Raw genomic sequence first — 27149 nt, 5'->3', positions numbered from 1 at the left:
TGATCATTTTTCTCTGATGTAATAACGAACACAATTTTCAGTCTGAGGTTGCTGTTGGCCAGAACGGTCGTTTCTTTATTTTAAACACATGAATAAAGCAAAGCTACAGCTGGTTCCTACCTCATTTCTTTAGCAAACTGTATGTTTAGTTTTGTTCTAATAAGAACGAAAAAAAGATTCGACCGTGATCTCGTGTCTTCGTGTCTCCACCAAGACCGGATCATGAACAAAAACACTTTATTCGGATGGGGGAGGTGTATAACACAGGAAGGTGGACCTGTGTGTGTGTGTGTGTGTGCGTGCATGTGTGTGCATGCGTGTGTGTGTGTGTGTGTGTGTGTGTGTGTGTGTGCGTGCATGTGTGTGCATGCGTGTGTGTGTGTGTGTGTGTGTGTGTGTGTGTGTGCGTGCATGCATGTGTGTGTGTGTCTGTTGGGGGTTGCAGAAGTCTTGTAACTCCCTGAGAGCTCAGATCAATCAGGCCAACACTGTTCTATAATGAATGTGAATCCCAGGTGTGTGTCTGTGTGTTTCTCCTAAGGTGACCTAGTGGAGGCAGTAATGATGTCTAACAATCATCGAGATGGCATGAAAGCACAACCCTCAGAGGAGTTTGTGTGTGTGTGTGTGTGTGTGTGTGTGTGTGTGTGTGTGTGTGTGTGTGTGTGTGTGTGTGTGACAGACAGAGAGAGAAGTCAGTCAGGTCTTACTGTGACTCTGTGAACATTACTACCACAATATAAGGTTTTATACAGCAACAGAAGCCGAGCAGCTGCTTTATGACCAAAGATTCAGACTCACTGTTGTAAACTAGAAAAATTTGCATTTCCTGCGAAAATGCAGTGTGGATGCTTTAAAGCTGAAGCTGTATGCAAAACTAGCTGAAAAAGCTGAAAAATTGCAGAAATTGTAAAAACTTTGCAGAAGTAAAGGAACTTTGCTAAAATGGAATAACTTAGCAGAACTGCAATATCTTAGAGGAAACATAATACTTGGCAGAAATGCAATAGCATAGCAGAACTTAGCAGAAATATTGTAACTTACCAGAAACATGATAACTTCTCAAAAATACAAGAATTTAGGAGAAATAGTATAAGATAACAGAAAGAATATATTTAGCCGAAAATACTTAAGCATTACAGAAACACTATGATTTAGAAAAATAGTACAACATAGCAGAAATACTGTGATTTACCAGAGACACTGTGATGAACTATGAATATTGTCATTTTAAATTAATACTATGTTTTAGCACAAATACTATCATTTGGCAGAAATACTATGTTTCAGCACAAATACTCTGTTTTAGCACAAATATTATAACATAGCAGAAATACAATTATATAGCAGAAATGCTATATTTAGAAAGAAAAATATAATATAGTAGAAATAGTATGATTTAGCAGAAATACTACAATATAACATAATAACAATGATTTAGAACAAATACTATGATTGAGCAGAATAGTAATAACTTAAGTGAAAATACTGGAAAAGTAAGATGACAAGCTGAAAAAAAAACGGAACATGGTTAAGTTCCCTCAAAACTAATTGTTGTTCACCTGTGAAAAAAAAATAAAGAAATAAAAATAAATTTAAAAAACAAGAAGGAACAGCCAACAGATACACACAAAATCAAATATGTATACACAAATGCACAGAGAGAGAGACACACAGAGGGTCTATGCCAGTCAACCAGTCTGAATATATTATATGTTTTTCCAACAATGAGATGCTGCCCTAAAGAGGGTCTCTCTCTCTCTCTCTCTCTCTCTCTCTCTCTCTGTCACACACAAGATCCAATTCAGTCAACCAGTCTAAATATATTGAATTTGAATCTTACAATGAGATCATCCCATAAAAAGTTTTTCTCTCTCTCTCTCTCTCTCTCTCTCTCTCTGTCACACAAACACACACACACACACACACACACACACACACACACACACACACACACACACACACACACACAAGATCCAATTCAGTCAACCAGTCTAAATATATTGAATTTGAATCTTACAATGAGATCATCCCATAAAAAGGCTCTCTCTCTCTCTCTCTCTGTCACACACACACACACAAACACAGAGGGTGAGAGAAGTAAGTTCCCTTTCAGTCGATTCACTCGGTACAACACATAAGTATGGGATATCACGCCCTTGCGTGTCCTGGCTGAAGAAACCTTTAATCACGCCTTTAAGGCAGATGACGTGTGATGACACGCGCACGGCCCCGCCTGCACATATAGCCGCTGTCATCACAGTCATCCCTCAGTTCTTACGCTCTTCACCTCGCTGAGAACACCTCTGCTGAGTTGGGCTAGCTAGCTGCTGCTAGTTAGCTCCGTTGTCTGCCGACTTGAACTTAGCTTAACTGCCCCTGTTGGTGTTAGCTTCCACCGCGCAGTTGGTGTGTAGGCTGCCCGCGGAGCGCCAATTTCAAGTTTTCCCGTGCAGCGTTTTGCTTTGTGTTTTGGAATGGACTCCAAACCGAAGCGAGCAAAGCAGAAATCTTCTGTTCGCCCCTGTCCTCAGGGATGCGGTTTCTCTTTGCACGACAGCGACCAGCACGATGCCTGCCCTGTCTGCCTGGGGATCGTCCATGCTAGGAGAGCGTTGACGGAGCCCGAAGCCTGTGCGTTTTGTCGCCAGCTCCGGCGCTCGACCCTGGAAAGACGGGTGACATTTGTGGAAAAAGTGCTGGGACGCTCGGCTGTCGCACGGCATGACCCTCTCCTTTCCGAGTCTGGAGCCCCGGCTTCGTCCGAGTCCGAAGACGAGGATTTTCCGGTCGATGTGCCCGCAATTAGCTGGGCTGACCACATGGAATATGTTGACGGGTTAGCCGATGACGAGCCGGAACCATGCAGGAGCGCTGACGGGCTTCAGCCTGGGTTGAAGCCCGCCAGCGCTCCCCAGGACGATGATGACGTGCTGGACATCGGCCTGGACATCCATGGTTTGTCGGAGGATGAGCAGGAGAGCTCATTGTCGGCCCAATGTACCGCCGCTGCTGCGCCGGTCGGCCACCTCTCTTTTCTCCCTGTTTCGCCGTGCTGCTGAGAAGCTGCAGGTGGACTGGCCCTCTCCTCCGCCAGCTCAGAAGCCGTCGCGGTTCGCGGGGTTTTCCTCCCACCGGAGCCCGCAACGGCCAAAAACTGCCTTCCCATGTTCCCAGACTTTCTCTGCGAGCTAACAGCATCATGGGACAAACCTCTGTCTACCCGCGTCACTGTGCCCGGCTATGGACAGTACATGGAATTGGACGGCGCCGAGGGGGCAGGCTTAGCTAACCCACCCCCTATGGAGCCGTCTCTGGCTGCTTATCTGGCCCCGTCCCATAACCATGGTGTCGGCGGCCCCACAACTCTGCCGTCCAAGCACTGCAGATTCTCTGCTTCGCAGCTGGAGAAGATTTATAGAGCTCAGGCCGGCACTGCTCGTGCCATGAGCTCTGTCACCATGCTCCAGACGTACCAGGCAATGTGCCTGGCGGAGCTCGGATCGCTGGTTCCTGATGACAGCCCGCTGGCACCTCTTCTTAACGAGGTCAGAGTCGCCACAGATTACATCCTCCGTGCGTCTCGCTGTGCAGCGCTCTCCCTGGGCAGAGGGATGGCTTCGACAGTAGTGGCGCAGAGGCACCTGTGGCTGACCCTCTCTGATGTCCCGGATAGGGACAGAGCTGTATATCTGGACGCACCAGTGTCTGCGGCTGGGTTATTCGGACATTCACTTGAAGCCATTCAGGCTAGATTCGATCTGGGAGAGAGAAGTAAGTTTCTAGGTCTGTGTACTTTTTCCCGCCAAAACAGGTGCACGCAGCACAGAGAGACACAGGATTTTTGCAGTCTATTTCTCATAGTGACGACTCCCCTCAAACAAATGACCATAATTTCCTAACCGTAGGGGCTAGAACGGTCATTCTTACACCGTTTTGTTCAGAAGAGATGGGGGAATCTTTAAGTGTTGACAATTTATCATTAAAATATGAATTATTAAAGATATTTGACTTCTAATGCACCATAACTGAGTAGAGCAAAGCAAAAACTGCCTCGACTTGCCCTCAAACAACGCTTTCTAACTCTAAATCTATTTGGAGTATCGATATCATTCTTTCACCGTAAGAGACAGCAGGCTTTGGTGAACAGTCATGGAAATTTTCAGGTCTTTGTGGAAATCTATCAAAAAGATATGACGAGAGAAAAAAGTGGTTCATTTCCAGAGTTTGAAATCTGAAGAAATCTGAGTGAAGGACGAATTTGGTACCCTCAAACAAGTCTAACTCATTTCAGAACGGTAATAGGTGAGAAAATAATTCTTGAATTGTGAGCGTCAGGAGTGTCTGAAGATATACTGGGACAAGCCTTATGTCTTAACTTTGCTTCGTTAAGGAGATATGACGATTCGAATATGCCTCTCATTACAGAAATCAAGCGGTGATTTTGAACAAGCTCTCCATTGACTTTCTATGGAGAGTTTTGCGACTTTGTGTTGGTCTGAGGAGATTTGCCAAAATTCTATAAATCCCACAACAATGATAGTGACATTTTCGGAAAGCCAGCAGAAATACCTACGTTTTGATGTATAATTTGTGGAAGTTGAGTGAAAATTGAGCAAGTAGCAAGAAGTTGTTCGGACATGAAGAGAAGACTGCAAAACCTTCAGTGGCACACTGGAAGCCAAGTGCATAGCAACCATAACAACGCATGTATTTTGTGAAAAATCACAATTTTGCAACTGAAAACTTTAAGAGGCATAAAAGTAAAATGGTAAAAGATTTGAAAAAGCTGATTTATACCTGAATAGCCCAATAATTTGAGAACATTTTAAAGTTTGAATGGTTGTTCTACGTGAAAATATGAGGAAGTAGTTAAGTTTCAAAAACAAGCAAATTTTAGCAGAATTGAAGAAGTTTCCCATTCATTTCAATGGGACAAATTAAGCTTAATATTTTAAAAAGTATAATAGTGAAAAATACCAAAAGACATAGCACACATTAGCAGAAATAGCAGAATAGTTTAAAATTTGAACGGTGAAAATCGGCTGAAAATTGTGGAAGTAGTTAAGTGCCAAAAAGTGTACGGAAGTCCCAAGAGGAACTCAATAGTGTGGATGCTTAAAGCATCCACACAAAAATAGCGTGCCACAGAGTGGGAAAACAGCCTGTGTCTGCTGGCCGTGTGGTGTCAGTGTGGTGTCAGTGTGGTGTCGCCTGTCTGTGGAATTTAGTTCCTACATAAAAATGTTCATGATGATAATGACAAAAACAACACCTCTAACAGTCTTCTCCATTTTCAGCTTTAAATTCACGTCATTCGTGTATCCTGAAATGTTTTCATTTGGCTAAGCTAATTGTGTCTCTAAGGAAATGCTGTTAAATTTGCAGTTAGTCACACATTTTATTTATGATTATGGTCATTTCTCCAGTTATGTTTCACAAATTAGAGACCTGTGCATAACAAATCATCTCATCACATTTTGAAACTGCCTGTGAGAAGCTGGAGACATTTCTGCTCCAAACCCACCGTGGAGATGTCGGCTGATCACTCTGCATTCCTTCACACATAACTGTTCGTCTACAGAACACATTTCCCCCACCTTCTGGAAACATATAGAGTCTACAGAAGCAGTATAAAAGACGTCCCCATCGACCACATTTGGACTATCAGCCTGTACACGGAGGTCCTACAGATGTCAGCACTCGACGTTCAGTAGATGTTGAAAAAAAGGCGTCATCAGGCCTTAGAGAACAAACCCTTCAGAGGACCAAAATTGTACATCCAAAAATGACTTATTAAAGATGTCACTCCGACGTTACTTTGCTCGGTGCCACAAATGAGGTGTAATCTCTGCAGCATGTCCTGTATCTGGACATGTCCAAAAACACCTCATGCATCCTCATCAGAGTCAACAGCTCAGCTGGTCCTTTCAGTGCAGAGGAGGAGCAGCTCTACTCTTAGCTCCTCCCGAATGACCGAGCTTCTAAGTGGAGGACGTTCATCCAGCCACTTAAATCCTTTATCTTGTTCTTCACTTTACCACACACACCTCACACACACAGAAGCAGATCTGCCAGTAAATCAACAACTTTGTTTTTTCTGCTTCACTCTCCCTCCACTCAAGAACAAGTAACAGTACACGGTGCACACTTTTCCAGGGAGGCTGAGTAGTGGGATCTCCTTGACGTTAGAGGACATCCTTTGCCATCCAAGCCTGCTAGTCCTTCCTCCCTGCAGCTGTCAGACTGTACAATCAAAACTGCTCCCAACAAACATAGATGTTTACATCACTTGCACATTACTTTTCTCAGTTTATATACACTAACTTACTGGAAGTCATGTGTCTACTTTTTAATCCACAGGTACAATCACACAATCTGCACTTTTCTAATTATTCACTATTCTAAACTATTTAAACATCGTTCAGTATCCTGCTCTGTTTGCACTCTACAACCTGGGTTTGCCACTTATCTGTACTCTAAGTGTAATAACTGTACAGTACTGTTTTGGTAACTATTGTCCATGATGTAAATATGTAGAAATTGTGTTTCTGTTCTGTTTGTATATGTGTGTTTTTGCTTCTGATACAACCAAATTTCCCCAAAGGATTATTCTATTCTATCCTATTCCACAGGAACTACCCCAGACCTTCGCACAGTGCTGCAGAGGTGAGTCTGGCAGTACAATCCCACATCCACCCACAGGGATCTGCCATAGAGGGCGGTGACTACGTCAGTGAACTCACCTGCGCTGATTAATGATGGTAACATGAAAAATATGTATGAGAGAAATCCTTCAGCATTTAATCTTGAAATCTGTGATGTTAGTTTCTCACAAAGATGAGAATCATATGGCCAGTTTTATAACTAACAGCGCAGATTCTTATTCAGTTTAACTGAAGGGACTGGTTCTTCCTTTAAAATGGGAGTTTTTCCTTCCCACTCTTGCCAAGTGCTTACTCCCTGAAAAGCCTTCAGTTAATCCAAAATGCTGCAGCAAGAGTCCTGACAGGGACTAGAAAGAGAGCAGATTTCTCCTGTATTGGCTTCCCTTCATTGGCTTCCTGTTAAACCCAGAATTTAATTCAAAATCCTGCTCCTCCTGATTCTTAAATAATCAGGCCCCATCTTATCTTAATGACCTTGTAGTACCATATCACCCTATTAGAGCACTTCGCTCTCGCACTGCAGGCCTACTTGTTGTTCCTAGAGTATTTAAAAGTAGAATGGGAGGCAGAGCCTTCAGTTTTCAGGCCCCTCTTCTGTGGAACCAGCTTCCAGTTTGGATTCAGGAGACAGACACTATCTCTGCTTTTAAGATTAGGCTTCAAACTTTCCTTTTTGCTAAAGCATATAGTTAGGGCTGGACCAGGTGACCCTGAATCCTCCCTTAGTTATGCTGCAATAGATGTAGGCTGCCGGGGGATTCCCATGATGCATTGAGTTTTTCTTCTTCAGTCTCTTTGTGTTCATAGACCTCTCTGCACTGAATCATATCTGTTATTAATCTCTGTCTCTCTTCCACAGCATGTCTTTATCCTGTCTTCCTTCTCTCACCCCAACCAATCACAGCAGGTGGCCCCGCCCCTCCCTGAGCTCAGGTTTCTTCCTGTTAAAAGGGAGTTTTTCCTTCCCACTGTCGCCAAAGTGCTGCTCATAGGGGGTCATATGATTGTTGGGTTTTCTCTGTATCTGTTATTATAGGATATATTGTACAATATAAAGCACCTTGAGGTGACTGGTGTTGTGATTTAGTGCCATACATATAACTGAATTGATTTGAATCTCCACATTATGAATTAAGTTACTCTTTGTGAAACATTTTGTGCCTGAGCTCAGGTTCTTGTTCAGTTTTTATTCTGTGTGTGTGTGTGTGTGTGTGTGTGTGTGTGTGTGTGTGTGTGTGTGTGTGTGTGTGTGTGTGTGTGTGATTTTTATTTTAACCAATTTGAATTTCAGCTGCAGTAACTACGTGTGTTCATGTATATTTCATGTTATGTCACTGACTTCATTCATTCATTCTGACTGAGCTCTGCTCCATGTGTAACATTTTCACACATGCTTGCTTTAACTCTCTGTGTTCAAAGGAGCCAGTTATGTTCACTCTGACGTTTACCCTGTTAGCTAGCTAAGTAAAAGAAACAACTCTTTGAATAATACAGTGCAGTTCAGTACAGCTACTCACTCCTAATAACTCAAACACTTGTTCATAGCTTGTTGGTATTTGACTCTATACAGTTCTCAAAGTACTCAAAGTCTTCCGGTTACAGATACGTTTCCCAACCCCCTGAGCCACGGTCGCCCACAGTTAGTGATGTAAGAAGAAAAGTCTGACTCGTTTCAGCACCATGGACAGCTCCAGTCATAGAACCACAGACAACAAGTCTTTCTAACCGAATCAGCACCAGGGACAGCTCCTCATCTTCTCTCCTGTAAGAATGGTCTGCAGTTCAGCACTGCAGACCTCCCTTCATGTTACACTCCACAGCAGGGGTGGGGGAACTCCAGGCCTCGAGGGCCGGTGTCCTGCAGGTTTTAGATGTGTCCTTGATCCAACACAGCTCATTTAAATGGCTAAATTAGCTCCTCAACATGTCTTGAAGTTCTCCAGAGGCCTGCTATGAACTGTTCATTTGATTCACATGTGTTGACCCAAGGTGTTATCTAAAACCTGCAGGACACCGGCCCTTGAGGCCTGGAGTTTCCCACCCCTGCGTTACAGCAAGCTCAGTGAGATGCTAAGCAGCTTACTGACGCATGTCTATCAATCAAATAAACAGAAAATATCTAACATGAAATTTTAACCCCACAGACATTGTTACTAATATTTTTTGCCTTATATCATTATTTCTGACACCCCTTGAGCACACCGTGATGTTTCATAGTCCTGTGAATGCAACATAAGCACAGGGTGCTGCGGGGTAAGCTAGACACGGCATAACAAGACAGGGAGAGCAACTAACAAGCTACACAGTGAGTCTTTCACTTTCCAGAGCCTTTTATGTGTTTTGCTCCCAACCAAACCAGATAGACTGGATGTTTTTTCTTGGAAATTCCGGCGAGTTACTAAAACTGATAAGTTAGCAGGGAAAACTATGCTAATTTTACACGTGGTAACCACTACGACAGTGTGAACTCTGTATTATCTAAAGAAAGCTACAACCAGTCAGAGTACTTGAACTGTGAGTGAAATTGTTTTATTTTATTGTCTACTTGATTAAGCACTTTCACAAATGCACCAAAATAATGCAAGATGCACTTTTCTTTTAGTCGTACATGTTACTCGTCACTCTACATGACTACACTTCTGCACTTTGTCATTTCAGTTGTGGGTTAATTCATATAAATAAGTTGCTTAAACTAATGAACCTCTTAAGCCCCAACGCCCCCTCATAAGGGGGCAAAAGGCAGGAGATCAGTCAGGCTTGGGGCTTAAGAGGTTAAGTTACAAACATTTCATAATTTGATTACACATGCCTCAAAAAGGGGTGTGCAAATATATTTGATTGTAGTGCTGTAGAGCAATCCAAACTGAATTCATAGAAACAGAAACGATGTTAAAACAAAAGTGTTCTTGATTTTGAACACTTGAGATCTCATTTTATTTAGAAACAGCTGTACAAACTGTTTTTGTTCATTGCTCTGTACTGTATGTGCAGACTGGCTTTTTGTGATCCTGAAGTTGGTTCCAGGTACTGATGGTGAGTCCAGACCCTGTGAAAACTCTTGGTGGATCAAAAAGCAGCGTGTCCAGCTGTTTTGGATGCAAGTGTAGATCTACAGACTGAACCACTTCAAATCGCAGGATTTCAGATGAGCAAGAACAAAAGCATTTGCTTCAATACAGCTCGTTCCTCTGGAAAACTATTGAACTCACAATATCCTGTTCATCAGGAGTCAGGTCTAAAGAAACTTACCCATTTTATTTTATTTTATTTTGCTTTTATTCTCAAGAGAGCACTCTTCACTGTTATTTACACTGGTTATCGTATCATTGTAAACTTGTAATAAACTGGACTTTGTGCTGTTTATTATGCAATTATATAAAAAACAATATGTACTGCTATGGAGTTATGGTGAGTGAAATTCCCGTTATTAGTATGTCTGTTTGTTTCATGAGTACTTCTTGCCAGTTGTTTTAGCTATCGTCAGACAACCCAAATACGCCCAAGAAAACAGCAACCAAAACTGTAAAGTTAAAGTTTGAAAAGAGTCTTTGTGAATGGAAAACATCAAAGGTTTCATTTATCTTTTAAACTGTAATAAAATTCAGCTGTCTTGTGAGGTAAATCTGGAGTCGTGAACTGGTTGTTTCATTCCTGAAAAATAAATAATCCTCATAACATGATCAATGAAGCGCCAACAGAATTAGGATTCATTTGAGAGAAATGCTAAAAAAGCAAATTACAAGGACAGAGTCAGATTATGTTTCCACAAACGAGCTGAAAGCTGAGTCTCTCGTGACTTTCAGCCTCCACTGGACAGAATAACACCGCGACCTTTACAGAGTAACTGGACCGAGCTGCAGTGATGAATGGTGCCACGCTTTGTATCAACACACACAAACACACAGTCTTTACTCAACCTTCGTTTCTCTCTCCGAAACCAAAGCTGATGAATTCACATTCTCCACCTCGCCTCTCGGCTGTGAGCGCTCATGAATCCTAAATCCATCTGCATTTATTTTTATCTCCTTCTTTACTCTTTGGACTTTATCCCACAGCACGGTTCAAAGGCAAACACCAAACTTTTGCTCTGCCTCAGTTCTTTAATAACATGGTTTCTTTGCAAGCTTCACCGTTCAGATGATACACATCCGTATCTGAAATGAGCCATTCTGATGTCCTTTTTTAACTTTCTTCTGATTGGCTGCCCCTCAAAAATGCTTACATCATAAAATAAACTGAGCATTTTTAGCAGCTTAAGCTTCAGCCACCAGCACTCAGGTTTCTTACCTGGAACATGATCCTGTACTGCTCCTCTGGACGTTTGACCACGCACATGTTGCAGCCCATGATGGCGTCTCGGTCTGTCTGTCCTCTTGATCTGAATCTCTGTCGTCTGTTCTCTGTCACCGCAGGTCCCTCAGGAAACAGCTGCCAGTCCGTATCGATAATCCAGCTTGTCTGTCTGACCTTTGACCTCCAAATCTGATGTGTCCGGGTCAGTGTTCGCGATCTTGCTTGTTTAACCTTTTTTAATCACCCACTGACCTTTGGCCTAAAATGAGGTTCCAAACTGAGATCAAATCATCAGGTTTGAGCCAAAATGAAGTGAAATCTTTATTCTGTGATAAAGATCCTGTATCTAAAAAGTTTTATTCTTGTTCTTTGTGTTAACCATAAGGCTGCGAGGAAATCTGTCAAGAAATGTATCAAAAAATGATTCAAATTTATGCTGATTTATTTCAAACAGGTAAAAGCTGCAGTGATCTATATAGCAGATCTGTGCTTGTTCTTCAAACTCAGTCAGTTTTTAGACAAACATGCACCAAAGTAGGGTACTTGTAGTTTTTATACAGTAAAGTGAGATTTCCACTTCATCTGAGAAGCCCCAGAAGTGTCTCCAAACATGTGCAGCTCCTTTTATCAGCTCAAAGTCACAAGTTCTCCTTCAAAGACAAGAAAGGGAAACCCCAGCTGAGAGTCAAGCTGAGTTTGCGTCGTGTCCTCTTTTCTGCTCTAAAGGCAAAAGTAAAACCCACTTCTCTGTTTCTCACTGTTTCCCACTCGCAAGCAGAAATAATGATGAAACGAAGACAAAAGCAGCACAAACGCCGTTCGGCTCCGTTTTTGTCGTAAAAAGGCTGCGTCCTGTTGCTCCTTGCAGTAAACAGCTTTTATCTGGCGTCCTGCGGCCAGCGAGGAGGCGAGACACTTTTCATCAAAATTAATTTTTATTCATGCACGGTAGATTGTTTCAGCCCTACAGGGGGAAAGAGCAGGAGGAGGAAGAGGAGGAGGAGGAGGAAGGCGATCTCCAGTTTGTGCTTGAAACTGTTAACATGAAAAATCAGTTCAGTTTGTTTAAGCAAAAACGAACAGCGGCTGAATCTCTCCTGATGGAAGGATGAAGTCCGAGTGCTGGTTCACGGCTCCCACAGGGAGAGTGTACACGTGTGCTTACAGCATCATTCAGCTGTAGTCTCAGTGCAAATATCAAATCATTTAAATCAACTTAAGCTTCACTTTGTTGGATGTTTGCAGCAGAAACGGTTTGATTTTTGTCTTGCACTGAATATTTTATCTTTATGACCAAACAAATTGCTTCTCTCTCTGTTTTGAATAAATTTGGTAGCTTCTGCGAGAGTGATGAATAAAAACAGAATAGATCCAAATCGTGGTGCTTTTAAAAAATGATGAGCGCAGGAAAGCTGATGGAGAAGAAAAAGACTGCAAATTGTGTGTTTTCAGCTTCTGTTTAGAGTAAATGTAACAGCTGAAAGTTTATAGACGACAAACTTCGAACTCAATGAAGGATGACGTTTGTGTGGTCTCTGTTGGTTTGGTTAAATAAAGTGTGTGTTCCTGCAAACAGGAAGGAAAAGGTTCTTAGCTTAAAAAATTCTTTTTCCTGATTTTCCAAAATGGATTAAATCTGAGCCTCTAATCAAACACAAACTCTGCAGCTAAATGTTAGTTTGTGTGTCTCCTGAGGTGCGTTTGGAATCGAGGCCTGTGACGGTTAATAAGAACTGAAGAAAAGAACTCTTCTCCCGGTTGTAAACTGTTTTCAGTTCGCTTCAATAATTCATGTGAACATCAGTGAGCGTTTAGAGCGACGTTCCTTCTCCCCCAAACTGACTGAAATTTTGAAATATTGCAAACGCCAAGAGCTTCAATAAAAGTTTGGAACCATTTCTAGATGAGAGAGGATCAAGAGCTCTCAATAATTCATCTGAGGGTTTGAATCACCACAAGAAATAAGAAGCCAGCGGCTCCACTGTAAACATTTTGTCCAAAAGTCGAGCTGATCGTGTCTGTGCAGAAGTAAAAGAACTTTCTTTCTCTTTTGAAACAGCCAGCATCTGTTTCTACTGTTTGAACTTTAAAATGTGGTTTTATACCCAAACCGCTCACCTAACAAACCAAACAAGAGATTTGTTTTTTATTTTACGTATCAAAGTTTGTGCTTTTGTGTTTTTTGAAAGGTTGGTTGTGTTTAGAGCTGAATGCTTTGAGCACCGTGGCATTAATGATGCGTTTGTAGGGTCAGAAAGGAGAAGCAGCATTTGTGCTTTTAGCAGTGACTCCACATTTCAGCCTCTCCTCTCTGAATCCAGCGTTTCCATCTAAAGTGTTACGTTTGCACTCGGCTTTGATGTGTGCAGATGGAAAATGCTCCCATGTTATATCAGTAAATCTGTCATTTTTGTGCACTTTTGGCCACTTTTGTGTGTCTACTATAAAGTTAAAAAATACATTTCCTCCTGGTTCACTAACGGCTCACATCGGTCTCTGCCACGTGCACTTTGCGTCTCTCAGTTTATGTCTGTGTGTTTTAATATCCAGTTGAATATCACATGTTGTTTCCTTCTTGAGCCTGATTTCAGTCCTTTTTGCTGTTTCTCCCTCAAAAAATCTAAATTTAGCTGCAAAGTCTCGAAGCACATTTAGTTTTGTAAACTGTGTTTTATTGTGTTAAAGAGCTGAAGTTTCTTCAAAGACAAACCTGTGAGCTCCAAATGATCTGATGATGAATATTTACTGACAGGTGTTTCCTGTGCCTGCATGTTTCTGTGTAAAAGGTTGTTTTAAAAATCAGTGCTTTGCAGTTTCTGAATCTTTTCCTTCACTTTTTCATTCTAAGTAAAGATTTATTTTTCACTTGCTGCTCGGGGCTGTTTAACTTTTCTCCTTTTGCATGTTGGTTTTTTGCAGAGAACAGCGTCTCCCTCCGGTTTTATCACCGCCCACCTCGCCCACAGACGATCCTCGATTAGCCTGCAGAAAGATGACAGACAGGATCGACTCTCTGCAGAAGCACGTTCAGCCTGTATCACCTGCTGCTTCTGTCACCGAGCATCAGTTATCTGGCTTTATCAGAGTCTACCTGCGCCTCTCTGCACCTGTTATCTGTCATCAGCACCTGTTTTATGCACCCTGATCCAACACAGGATTCCTGTCAGACGTCTCAGAGGGAAAAGGAGCAAAAGACACACCCAGACAAAGAGAGAGGATTAAAAAAGTGTGTTCACAGGAAACAAACAGAGGGAGAGAAAAACTGCAGCGTGAAAGGCGTTTAAATGGAGAGATGCCATTCTGGGAATTTCTCAAAATCCCTTTTTTGACAGTTTGTTTTTCAGTTACGTGCGTCTAATTCAGCAAATGACCCAAGGCTGCTGGATCTGTATTTTCCAAATGTGCCACTAAACAGAAAATTACACGAATTATTTTCCTCAGTCGATGAAATTTCCAGTGTTTAGGTCACCACACTGAATTCCAAGTATCTTTAAATCTTTGTCGACCAGAAAGAAAAATCAATTTGTGAACTCCTCAATCCCCAAAAATCCTCCTCCAGGTGTGATAATCCACACAGGTGAAGACCGGCTTTGTTTCAGCAAACTTCAGCCTCAAACAGTCGCCCTCTGTCTGCCATGAAGCTGACTTTATCTCCGCGTAATCTCCCCAAAAAATCCTCCTCCAGGAGCAGCCGGCAGGTTTTCTGAGAGGAGTTAGACCCTGAGAGTACCGGCCTTCTCTCCTTTCTCCTCCTCTATTCTTTCATCCTTTGATTTCCTCTGCTGCTCCGTCATTTCTCTACAGAGGTTAAATCCGGCTTAGTCTCGCTCCTGGACACAGAGACGCAGAAAAACAGAGAGAAAGAGGTTCTTGAATGAGCACATGAACACACACAGGCTTGGTTTTTGCTCATTTCTCTGAATTTCTATGAATTTGTTCTTTGTCCTTCTGCTCAGAGCAGCGAATAGACTCACATGTCTGCAGCCAAAAGCTGATCTCGCTGGTCAAAATCTTTTAATCTTTTCCATTTTAAGCTTTTTGTTTTTGTTCGAATGTCATTGAGTTTTTTGCCCTGCGAGAGATTATCAGTGCAGCTGACCTTTCAGACCCACAGACATGCTCATCCTGTCAGTTATTTTCAAGAATCAATCCAGTGAAAATATGTCAACCTTTAAACTTCAAATCTACAACCATGAGTCGATAAATCCAGTGCTATCCGGAGTGAGTCGTCTGAAAGGTAAATCTGTGAAAGCAGAAAACTGCCACAAAACAACCACAATCCTGTTTTCTCGCAGCATTTGTAGGTATAGCTCTGTTCTGACACCCCGCCCTTTAATTTCACTCTAACCTCAGAAAGCCAAACATCAGATATGACACCGATTCAGTCAGATACAGTGTGAAGGGGTGGGGGTGGGTTCCAAAGTGGTTTGCAGATGAACAGCAGCTAAGGCTAACGCTGACATTTCATACTAATATTGCTACAAAGTATTTTACCTAAGAAGAGGTTTATCCACGACATGAGACCACTCATTGCTCATCAGCTCACAGCTGTTGGTGAGAGCAGGAATGCAGATCGACCATAAAAGATTTTAAATGGTGGGGATTTTTTTTTTTCAAGGCAGAAAGCGTGATTTGGAAATCACTGAATAAATCAACAGTAAATCAGTAAACACTGAATAAAATTGACCAACAATGTTCAGGCTCAGTTTGTCAAACTGCAAGATTTGTGGCTTTTTCTTTAACTTGAAGGATCAAAACCTGAAGTTCAGTCATGCAAAACTACCGACTCTGACATTCTGGGAGAAATCGAGAAAATAATCAGTCGATCAAATAAGATCATGAAGAATGTTTCATCTCAGCTTTGTTAAAGCATCCCAGTGATAAAAGACAATTTACTGCACTGGAATACCAGAAAATAAGACTTTCATAGATAAAATATGTAGGAATTGAAACTGCAGATGGATAAGAAGAGGATTTAAGTTCAGCTTTACAAGAAGAAGTAAAATTCAGAAACTCCAAAGCCCCCCCTGGAATAAAAAACAAATCTAAACAGGATTTAGCCAAAGTGATTTCATTTTAAATCTCATTTAAAGAATATTTCCAGCTGCACCTTTCCAGATGTTTTGGGAACCGTCCACTCCTTGATTTCCCCGGGGAATCAGTCGCCTTCTCCTCCCACAGAAGGTGATCCTGAAGTAGGTAAAACCGGCACACTTGTGTCCCCACCTGCTCGTCTTCCTTCTGCTTTCTCCCAAATTAAAACAGATATGTGGCGTTTCCCTCCCAGTCTGAGCGGCCGTGGCTCTCTACAGACGGATGAAAAGGAGCCGGCGGTGCATCAGGAATCAGCAGAGATCTGCAGCTCTCTGCTCACCGCTCTCTCTTCTTCTGCAGCATCCTCCCCACGCTGGAACAACAGCAGCCTCCGTGGCGGTGCAGCCAGCCAATAACCTGCAGCGGGCAATTAATTTTCCCCTCCACGATGGCTCTTTCCTCCTCCTCTGCTTCTCCCTCCCACCTGCTCTGGCCGCCCTCCCATCTTTCCTTTTTTTTTGTCTCTTCTTCTTATTGTTCTTCACCTGTTCATTTATCTCTCTGACATTCAACTCTTACTCAGCGTGCATGCATGTAAACATTTTTTGTGTTGTCTTTGCGGTTAAAAGAACACCGAGCAGACTGTTGTCTGCCTGTGCATGCTGTTTGTCAGGAGGAATCCTCTCATCTTCAAAATGTCAACTTTAACAGTTTAAACCAGCAGGAACATGTGAGTTTTATACGGCCGGCTTCTTCCTCCTGCAGAGGACGGTCAACGTGTCAGCTTTGTGTTCTGGCAAGACGAAAAAAATCACAGTAAAGAACACAGCAGGCATGTGTGGGGGGGGTTCAGACCCACTGATAGCAGCCAGAATACACTAGTGTATTTATCCCATATTTACAATAAATCTTCTAGTTTAAACCGTTTAAGCAGTCTGTAACCAAACACATCTGTAAGTAGACCTTATTTTCTTTATTATTCTTACTTTCTGTCCTACGTGTCTTAGTCCACATGTGCCTGAGCCAACAGCTCCAGCTGCTGACTCTGTGAAACACTCAGCTCATCTCCTGCATCTCAGTCTCTGACTGTCAGTACAGATGCCCCACCCACCTGCTCTTCAAACCCTCTGATGCTGAGGGGCAGCCAATCAGAAGAAAGTGGTCTTAAATGTGGGAGGATTTAAAACAGCTGATTTAAGACTGAGGATGATTTATGATTCAAAATGAAGACAACAGTACACCGATTACTGTGCACATACAAACACACCATACAGACACTGGTATAAATTGGTTCCAGTCCAATAAACCAGTAACCCCATTAGCCTTAACAGAAGGCAATTTAATGGTATTAATTAATTCTCTGTAAAAAGTAATTCAGGTCATAATTTATGCACATAAACACCCAAAAAGACAAATGACACAGCAGCAGAAGTAGTCTGCATCAGTCTGATGACGTCCTCACTGATCACACCAACAGTTATGTCAAGGCTCTCTACACTGTACATAGACAGAATTAGCAGTGGGGAGGAAGAACTCCCCTTTAGCAGGAACACACCTCCAGCAGCACCAGGCTCAGTGGGGCGCAGCCATCTGCCTTGTGGGCTGAAGGCAAGCAGAGGAGAGAAGAGGAAGAAGTCCTGGGGAACAGCAGGGGATGAGCCTCGGCTCGGTTTAATTCTCTTTTTATATTCTTCCCTGAGGTCAGATCATTTGTGAGAATAATATTAATTTCCAGTGTTTCTCTGGATCACATGTATGTTGGTGTGCCTGGTGTAGGCGTGTGTATGATGCTGGCACAGATGTAGCCCTGTGATCATCAGCTGCCATTCACCGTCTTCTCCTCTCTATCTGCACAGCATAAGAAATCATTTAGTTCTGTGAGTCTCGAGGGATCTGTGTCATTAACATGAGACAAAAGCGGAGTTGGAGACTTTCTTGACTGATAACCTTGTTAGATGTGAGATAACACGTGTAAACGGTTTAACTTTGTTTTTGGGGTTCGAGGTCTCTCATTCGTCCACCTTGTGCTTTATTGTGAAACACAGACTCTTGGTCATGCTGCTGTTTGTTGTTCTGAGAGTTGCTGAAATCTATTTTCAGCTGAGATTTATCAGATTCTCCTCTACTCCCCTGATTATCCATGCCCTGCCTGAAGTGGCAGTTTGAGAAGAAATGATTGGGAGAAAGAAGCCAAATCCATATTGTGCACATATTCCTGATTCCAAATGAATCCTCTGTGCAACACAAAACGTCCTCTGTTCAACTTCCTGATCACATTCCAGTTTATGATCCTGCTGCTTCTCTAATGCCACAAAGTTTAGATTTTTAGCTAAACTTCTAGCTTCTGCCCTTTGAGCTTAGTGAAATCATCACTTTTTTGTTGCTATTTTTAATGTTCCCGAGGCTTTTTTAAATAATTTAATCTCAGCTGCAGAGGAGGAATAAAAACCATGAAACCCGAATTTCTCAAGTCCTCAAACTCTCTCATTTTCTTCTGTCTTTGTCTTCATTTCCTTCCTCCCGTCTTTGTTACCACGGCAGCCTGCTTTTCTTCTACTGAATGTGTGTGCGGTGAAAAAGAGAGAAACATGGTGACAGCAGAAGAAAGGAAGGAGAGAAACAGAAAGGGCAAAAGATAATGGCTCAGAGGGGGAGGGGCAGCAAACATTTCAACAATTTAACTACAGGATTGCAGTGTGTGTGTGTGTGTGTGTGTGTGTGTGTGTGTGTGTGTGTGTTTGTGTGTGTGTGTGTGTTTCCTAACCAATTAATCTTCTTATAAATTAACTCTGCAGACATTTATATGTATCCAGTTTAATTCAATTTAGTCGTCCTACCCTAACACACACACACACACACACACACACACACACACACACACACACACACACACACACACAGAGTCATGAGTTACTTTCATATTAACATGAAATGAAGATTACAAACTTGTGCCTCTGTGTTAATGTGAATCTGTTTTTAATGAGTCCTCATAAACACTGATAAACGTCACTGGCACCACGAGTCCTGCTATAACAGTGTGTGTGTGTGTGTGTGTGTGTGTGTGTGTGTGTGTGTGTGTGTGTGTGTGTGTGTGTGTGAACAATGAGCAGCACCATTGCCCGGAGGAATCACACTCTGATTTTATTATAGTGCCACAGCAACAGATATCGATTTCTAATGTATTTAATTACCAGGTGAAGCTGATCACACACGACACAGGTTACAGACAGCGTCCACCTGCTGTTGCCAGGCAACTGCAAAAACAGCCAATGTCCATCACCTCACAAAGCTAGCTAATGGAGTTGGATCATTTAAGAATGAGTATGTCATTTCATGACATCTGAATGCGATGGTAAATCTTTGGAGCACGTTGGCCTCGACGAACACAGCTGTTGTTTTGTTTTATTAAAGCAGTGTCTCCTGACCACCACAGCACCAACCCAGCGAGACTCTAATAATCATGGTTTAAATAATTACGAAGCAGACCATCGGCTGGTATTGCACTGCTGTTCATTTATTGATTGACCTAGCTAGAAACAACAGCCAATAATATTTTCACTCAGCTAATCAGGACATGTCTGTAGACTGTCGTCTGTCTGTCAGCCTGTTTTTTGTGTTTGTATTTGTGTGTCGTGGCTGAGTGATTAAAGTGATGGCATCTCCAAACAGCTCAGAAAACTACCAAAAACCGCAGACTGGATTTGTTTAATCTATAGAAAGTACAGATTGTATAGAGGAAGTCCTTCTATAAGTAGGAAGTGGAACCCAGTTGAAAGGAGCTGGGGTGAACTGGGTTGCAAAGTGGCATGCAGATCCACAGGGACAGTATCCTGCCTCTGACGCAGCTTAAACAGTCCATCCTACATGAGGTTTGGTTACTTGGTGTGAAGAAGGGTGCCAGCTGTGAGCTAGCACTACGCTCAATTTCAGGTCCTAACACTTGAGCTGTAATTAAGCCCCATGAGGCATTTTTGTTTTTGTTACTCAGCCAATATTGGCAGGTCTGGTGGAACCGCCTCATTATTGGATTATTAAATCAATGCACCAACAATAATCTATATAAAAAAAGGTGTTTACTTTAACTGAGTTCCAAGCAATACAGGCCACGTGTATGGTTAATAATTCGCTTTTACACCTCTTGAAACTAATTTATGAATTGATGTCCTTTTTTGTGATGACATGTAATAAAAAAGAAAAATCGATCATAACTAAGACAAGGGTTGAAGCAACATGTTGAAGCAACATGTTTAACTACAGATGAAGCAGGGTTTCTGATCATTATTGAGGTTTACCCCTTCTACACTATCCACCAGCACCAATGGACAAATAACCTGTTTGTGCCTGAGTGAGAGTGTTGCATATCTGCTTCTTGCACTTGATGCATGTATCCTGTGTCTTCCTGCCCATCTTGGGCACACACACATTGCAGCCCTTCTTTGGGTTGCTACTGGACCCAGAACAAAATTTAGATTCCTTCCCCTCACATACAATCCGCCCCATCTTTTCTTAAAGACCTCATAATACCTTTTGACCAATGTTCCCTCTAAGCTGCGCGCGTGCGCAATTGCGCACTGCTTGCACGGTCTCTGCGCACAGAAAATCTGCGTTGCGCACAAAAAAAACAAATCTACCTGAATTTAAATTAAAATTAAAACTGTAACAATTGTGTTTTGCAGTGTTAGTCAGTGAGTGACTGGCTGCTCCCGTATGGGATTAGAACGATGCCACCTTATCACATAGTCCAGCCAATCACGCGATTCACACTCGTATATACGCAGCTAAGCGTTGACAGGCTATGACAGCGTCCTTATGTGCCGGTGTTTTAGCGAGCAAAGCGGCTGATGTGGAGTGAAGCCACGTTAATGACAGCGTGTACAACCATTGGAGATGTGAGCAGGACAGACGGAACAACTGACGGAGAAAGTGTGGACTTTATAGCAGCTTTTAAATTGTGTTGATCGGCCACGTAAAACCAGAGTTATGATAAAATATCTGCAATGTTTGGTTTTCTTCCTGAATACTGTCGTTGTTTATATTTACTGCGGGAAGAAACGGTAAAAACTGCGTTTTATAAGGAAAACGCTACAAAGCACTCTCCGCCTGTGAGCAAAAACAAAACCAAAACACCCCGCCCTTTCCTATTGGTGGAAAAATGTACCATGTCAACCAATCAAAAAATGATATGGCAACATGGCATTTAGTTGTTTAGGAAGGGGGAAGTTTTAGGAGTGACGGCGTGTTTGAGATGTGAGAGATTTGCGACGTTTAGCGCAAATCTTGTGTAGTTAGTGTGTAGTGTGGTCAATAGTTTTGTTGTGTGTTATTCTTTGTAAGCTCCTTTGACTACAATGACCTGGATGACTGAGAACCTTCATGTTCTGTAAATAGTTTGAAATGTTTGTTTAAAAAAACGCCTTGGCTGCATTTTCAGGGAAACAGCTGCAAAAAACTTTGTTGTTTGCAAAACTCAGTTACTTTTTTGAAGATGTAACTATATAATTAATTGCCTAACATTGGTCATTATTTACTGTATTTTGCAGAGAGTTACAGACTCTCTCCCAGACCACAGACTCAGACTCATAATACAAGTCAGAGCTTTATTTTTAAAAAGAAAGAAAGAAAGAAAGAAAGTTGTTTTCAAAATTGGAGTTCAAGTTATTTTTACTTCCAATAGTGTTAACATGCTACACAGGTCATGAACAAGATTTTTTTTTTTAATTTTCATTGTAAGTGGACTAAAGCAGTTAATTAAAAGTAGTCTAACATAAATGTAAATGCTGTAATTTGATTATTTTAATAAACCGTAACTTGGATGGATTCGATGCTGGTGTGACCACAGTGCACACGTCTGCTGTTGCTCACAGTGATCCAAGGGATGCTCAGGGAGTTGGTGTGCTCGCTCAGACACATGAAACATTAGAGGGAACATTGCTTTTGACCCGTCTTCTTCTCCCTGAGCCTGGCTGTGCTGGAGGTTTCTTCTTCCTGTTAAAGGCTTTTTCCTTCCCACTGTCACCAAGTGCTGACTCATTGTTTGATTGTTGGGGTTTGATCTTTTTATTGAAGTGTCTCTACCTTACAATTTAAAGTGCCTGGATAGATAGATTTCAGATTTATGGGCCGCTGTGGTTCAGGCTGTAGTGCATACGTGCCAAAAATGTTCTTGTGCAAGGCTTACATGTTACATGTGTGTGTGTGTGTGTGTGTGTGTGTGTGTGTGTGCGTGTGCGTGTTTGCGTGTGTGTGTGTGTGTGTGTGAAAGAAATGAAAATAACTTTTTTATGTATAAAGTTGCTCTATAAAAAAGGACCATTCATCATTTATTAGATTCCATGAAACACAGAACTGGGAAATTCTTTATCAATCTTCTTCATTTAATGATGGTGTCAAATGAGGAAGTTCTTAAAATACTGTTATAATTTATCCTCAGGGGGACATGAATGCCCAGGCACGATGTGATGGCAAACCATATGGAGATATTTGACTTAAATTAAAGACGTTCAAAACCACACGTGCCAGATGCTTAGTTACACCATCTGGGAAGTTGTCCTTGGAAACGGTTTGGAAACGGTCAGGCACTTTCAAAGAAAAATTGGCAGCTGATTGGATAAACCATCTGGCTAACAGTGTCTATCATGGACAAACTTCAGCCAATCAGATCAATGAATCACTGGACCTAGAGAGGAAAACCGAACCCTAGTCAGAGCATCCAGTGGGCATCAGTGGCATTACCCCAAATCCACAAGATGGCAAATATGTTTCAAACTGGATGAACAAAGGAATCATTAGACTTTGATATTTCTGCGTACTTTCACTGCAGGTCATTAAACACATCACCTGCTGTGTAGAGTCTTTAAGAATGGACGTCGATTTCACTTTGTTTTCATTTTTATCATTTTATCATCTTAAAGGTCACTTTGTAGTGAGTGAGTGTGTGTGTGTGTGTGTGTGTGTGTGTGTGTGTGTGTGTGTGTGTGTGTGTGTGTGTGTGTGTGTGTGTGTGTGTGTGTGTATTTATGGCTCCAGCCCTGTCCAGATGAAATACACAACACTGTCATAGCACTGAATCAATACACCTCCCCTCTCCTCATCTTCTCTTCCTTCTCCATGCTTTAACTCATCCTCGCTCCTCTTCACCTCCTTTCGCTCTGCTCTCCTCCCCAACCCTTTCTTTCCCCTCCACCCTTTTTCAGATCCTTTGTTTTCTCTGCACAGCATCTCCTCTCACCTCCATCTGTCCACACTCCTCTCCCTCTCTTGCTGCTTCTCTGTCATCTCCATTTTTCTGCATCCTCCTCTGCTCATCTGTCATCTTGTCCTGATTCCTAACCCTCTCTCCTTTCCTTCCATCCTGTAATCTCTCCTCTCCTCCTCCCACCTTCCTCTGCCCCCCCTCCTGCTGACGGTGAGTCCTGTGAGAGCAGTTTATCAGCTCAACACAGTAATTACATCGACAGAGGGAGAGATGCCTCTGCAGTGTCTACAGTGTGTCACACCCACCCACCAAACACACACACACACAGGCATGCACATCTCTTCAAACAACACACTCTTGCTATTTTGAACTAGAAGGTTTCTGCACTTGCACACACTCACTATTCAAACACACACACAGAGTGGTTAGTGTGTATTTCTGCTGTTGTCTGAAACGCGATGGTGATGTGTGTGCTGAAGTGAGTCTGCTGCCCAAACATCCATTTATCTCTGTCGCTTTAGCATAAACACTGTCTGCCTGTGGTTACGCGTGTGAGTTTGTCAAGTTCCTGAAAGGACCCAGCAGACATGGTACAGTGCACATGTATTAGTCTGTATTCACTTCAATCAGAAGCAGTGTTGGTCAAGTTACTTGAAAAAAGTAATCAGTAACTAATTACTGATTACTTCCCCAAAAAAGTAATCCCGTTACTTTACTGATTACTTATTTTCAAAAGTAATTAATTACTTAGTTACTTAGTTACTTTTTAAAAACACGATTTACAACCTGAATAGGTGATAAAGCGATAGATCTTTCAGCCCAATTCTACTTTTTCTACGTAATCCATCATACAAAATGTAATCAAATGGAAAAGTCTCTTTTTAAAACTTGTTTTATGCATCAAGCAAAAATGTAATTATCTGCAACATTCTCTGACTGGAAGAAGTTTGTTTAACATTTAAACCTATTTTCTGCACATTCCAGCACATAAAAGAAATTTTTTGTGTTTACACTCAGTCTTTCAAATAGATGCAAGTAAAACACAGCAGAAAATAAATAAAATCAAACACTCAGCGGTCCTTTTGCTCTATTTTCACCTGTAAAGCAGGAGTGGGGCAGGCGGAGGTTTCCCCTGGTGCAGGTGAGCCGCGGCGGTCAGTGGAAGAATCCGCGAGTTTCTCTGTGAGTTTCCCATTACCTCGTAGCTACTCGGTGCTTGCTCGGAAGTTTAGGGGGTTTTTTCGCTGTAAAAAGAAGTTTTCTTCCCACGCACAACGGACGCTAATGTTTTTGTCACTTTTTATGGAATCAAACTCAAAGTAAGGTCAGTACTTCCACGCTTTAAACGCTGCACGCTCATACTCTCTCCGCACTCGATATATGATCCATTGTTGATCTGCACACAGCTGTTGTCACGAACGTGGCACTCGCTTACGTCACTGTCATGAGACATTCTCGCAAAAAAATCAGTTTTAGTAACGCAGTAACGCAGCGTTCCTACGGGAAAGTAACGGTAATCTAATTACCGTTTTTGCAATAGTAATCCCTTACTTTACTCGTTACTTGAAAAAAGTAATCGGATTACAGTAACGCGTTACAAGTAACGCGTTACTGCCCATCTCTGATCAGAAGTCATCTCAGTCCATCTCTGCAGTACTTTATAGTTTTTTAAGCTAATACAGTATTTGTATCATCTATTCCCTTACAGAATCATTTGGAGACACTGGAAGGAAAGATTTCATCCAACAGAAGCACTCAGGGCCGTCTGCCTGACTGCTTGGAGTGACGGAGGAGACGGTGCAGGGAGAGAAGCACCGATCTGCTCAGGCAAACTCTTCTGATCAACTCTGAAGTTAAATCTTAAAATGAGTGCGAGAAGAGTTTTATAGATATTTTCTGTTGTACTTTCAAAAACTAAAGTCCCAAGTCCTGTCTCCTAAAGAAATAAGATTCTAGTAATCAGCACTCACAAAAACATAAAGCAAATAATGGAAACAAGGAGGACTGGAAGCTGTTGAGCTGGGCTCTTCCATCATGTCTAAGCTTTGATAGTACGAGATGCTAAAATCAGTCAAAATCAGGAAGATGAGAACAGAATCTGCGTCTAAAAGCCGCCAAAAATACTTTTTTTCTCTTTTTTCTCAGTCAGAAAAAGACTTTCTAAATGTTCAAAGCTCAGTCCTTTGTTGGTCTTTAAAGATTCAATATTTGGTCTCTGTAATCTTTGTTTGTATTTATTGACATTATTTCTTGTGTTCATACATTTTTGAGTCTCCGGTGTTTCCTCGTTTTGTGATCCTTTGCGTTGTCTCGTCTTCCTTGTTTCCACTTCCCATTTTATTTTTAGTCATTGCTCTTCCTCGTGTGTCACCTGTGCATTAACGTCCTGCCTTCGTCTTCTGCGATTGTTTCCATCTGTTGCTTGTCTGTGTCAGAGCTCCTTCCTTTAACCCTCCTCAGTAGTTTCATTTGTGTCTAATCAGCTTGTATTTGCTGTCTGTTGTCAGATTGTATGTTTTGCCTCCGTGAGTCTGTTCTTCATCCCTCGTGTTCTGTTCGCTTTGTTTGTATTTTTATCTCTCTCATGTTCTCTGTTTGTTTCCTCTCTTCTGCTAAAGTGCATATAAAATATATTATTAGGCTTCTTATGCAAATCAAATCAAAATAACACCAATGGTGTGTGTGTGTGTGTGTGTGTGTGTGTGTGTGTGTGTGTGTGTGTGTGTGTGTGTGTGTGTATTTTTGTACTGTGGTGTTGAGGAAGCTCAATGACGTCCATAACTGGTTTCAGTCCTCATCACTGAGCTGTATCAACACTGAAACATGTTTTTATGACATTTTCTCTCCATTTGTGACATTTTGAAATCCATTTTCTGCTTTCAGTCATTGTTCAAAGCTCAGAGTCGCATAATGCAGAGAGGAGGTCAGGGTGTGTGTGTGTGTGTGTGTGTGTGTGTGTGCAGGAGGGATGCAGACATAGTAAGTGGCAGTCGAGGGATGAATTAGTGTGTTTGTCGGGCGAGCAGCAGCGGCACCTACAGCCTGTAATCTTCACGAGCTGACAGACTGAAAGCCTCAACAGTCTCCAGAAGGTTAAAGGTGACACAAACACACACAGTATCATCATCGATTACACGCACAGACTACATACTGTACCAACACACACACACACAAGGACAGCGGGGGGGGCTGACAGGGTGACAGTTCAACAGCAGCAGATTGGAAGATCTGCCATAAAATCACACTGAGAGAGAGGGAGGGAGGGAGGGAGGGAGAGACGGCGGCTTCTGACAAGCAATTACAGAGAGAAGAAGTAAAGACCAGGAGAGGAGACGAAACGAGGAGAGAAGGTGACGAGGGCGGAGGAGAGCTCGCTCCCCAGAACAGCTTCGTTTCAACCTAAAACAAAATCACGTGCGTTACAACACAATTATCCGACACAGGTTATGTAAGGAGCAGTGAAAGAAACTGCAGCCACACGACCTGAGACGCTGTTTGATTGACAAGGCACGGAAATTCCCTGTGCAGCTGCTTTGACAGGTTCCTACAAGCAGGAGGAATGTTGGAAGGAAAAAGATGGAATAATTTAGAGAAGAGGAGAGGTCAGGAAGGAGAGGCAGCGAAGAGGAACGCAAGGAAGAGGGGGGAGGAGAAAATAAGAGGAGAGGAGATGGTTGAAATGATTTGACAGGGATCTCGGTGAAGAGGGGGGTTAGAGGGAGGAGATGAAGTGATTATGGGCTGGAAAAAGAAAAGGAGCAAAGAAGGAAGGAATGAGAAAAATAATCGAAACGCAGATGCAGAACGGGAGGCCACACTATCATTTTATTTATTTTATTTATCCAGTTATAGTTCGCCTTTTTCAACAAAGATTCAATCCGATTTCTCTTATATGTTCACCTTTTAATCAGTTCAATTAATCTGCGGGATTGACTTTCAAAATAAAATACCCGTGGATT

The 27149-nt window shown here is 42.2% G+C and overlaps 1 protein-coding gene across 2 annotated transcripts in view; it reads right to left on the bottom strand.

The window, feature by feature from the left end:
• LOC146365040 (PDZ domain-containing protein 4-like) overlaps positions 1-16457 on the bottom strand; it is a 58794-nt gene extending 42337 nt beyond the window's left edge. For both annotated transcript variants that reach the window (XM_084916172.1, XM_084916173.1), the window contains exons 1-2: positions 16072-16457; positions 10956-14791 (exon numbers count right to left, since the gene is read on the bottom strand). In XM_084916172.1, the coding sequence (XP_084772298.1) occupies positions 10956-11015 (60 nt within the window). In that variant the 5' untranslated portion in view covers positions 11016-14791; positions 16072-16457. The remainder of the gene's footprint in view (positions 1-10955; positions 14792-16071) is intronic.
• Positions 16458-27149: the final 10692 nt, after the last annotated feature.

The sequence above is a fragment of the Perissodus microlepis genome, chromosome 20 (genome assembly GCF_051167445.1).
Source record: "Perissodus microlepis isolate ML-2025 ecotype Zambia chromosome 20, ASM5116744v1, whole genome shotgun sequence".
NCBI lineage: Eukaryota > Metazoa > Chordata > Actinopteri > Cichliformes > Cichlidae > Perissodus > Perissodus microlepis.
This window is presented reverse-complemented; position numbering and strand designations above follow the sequence as displayed.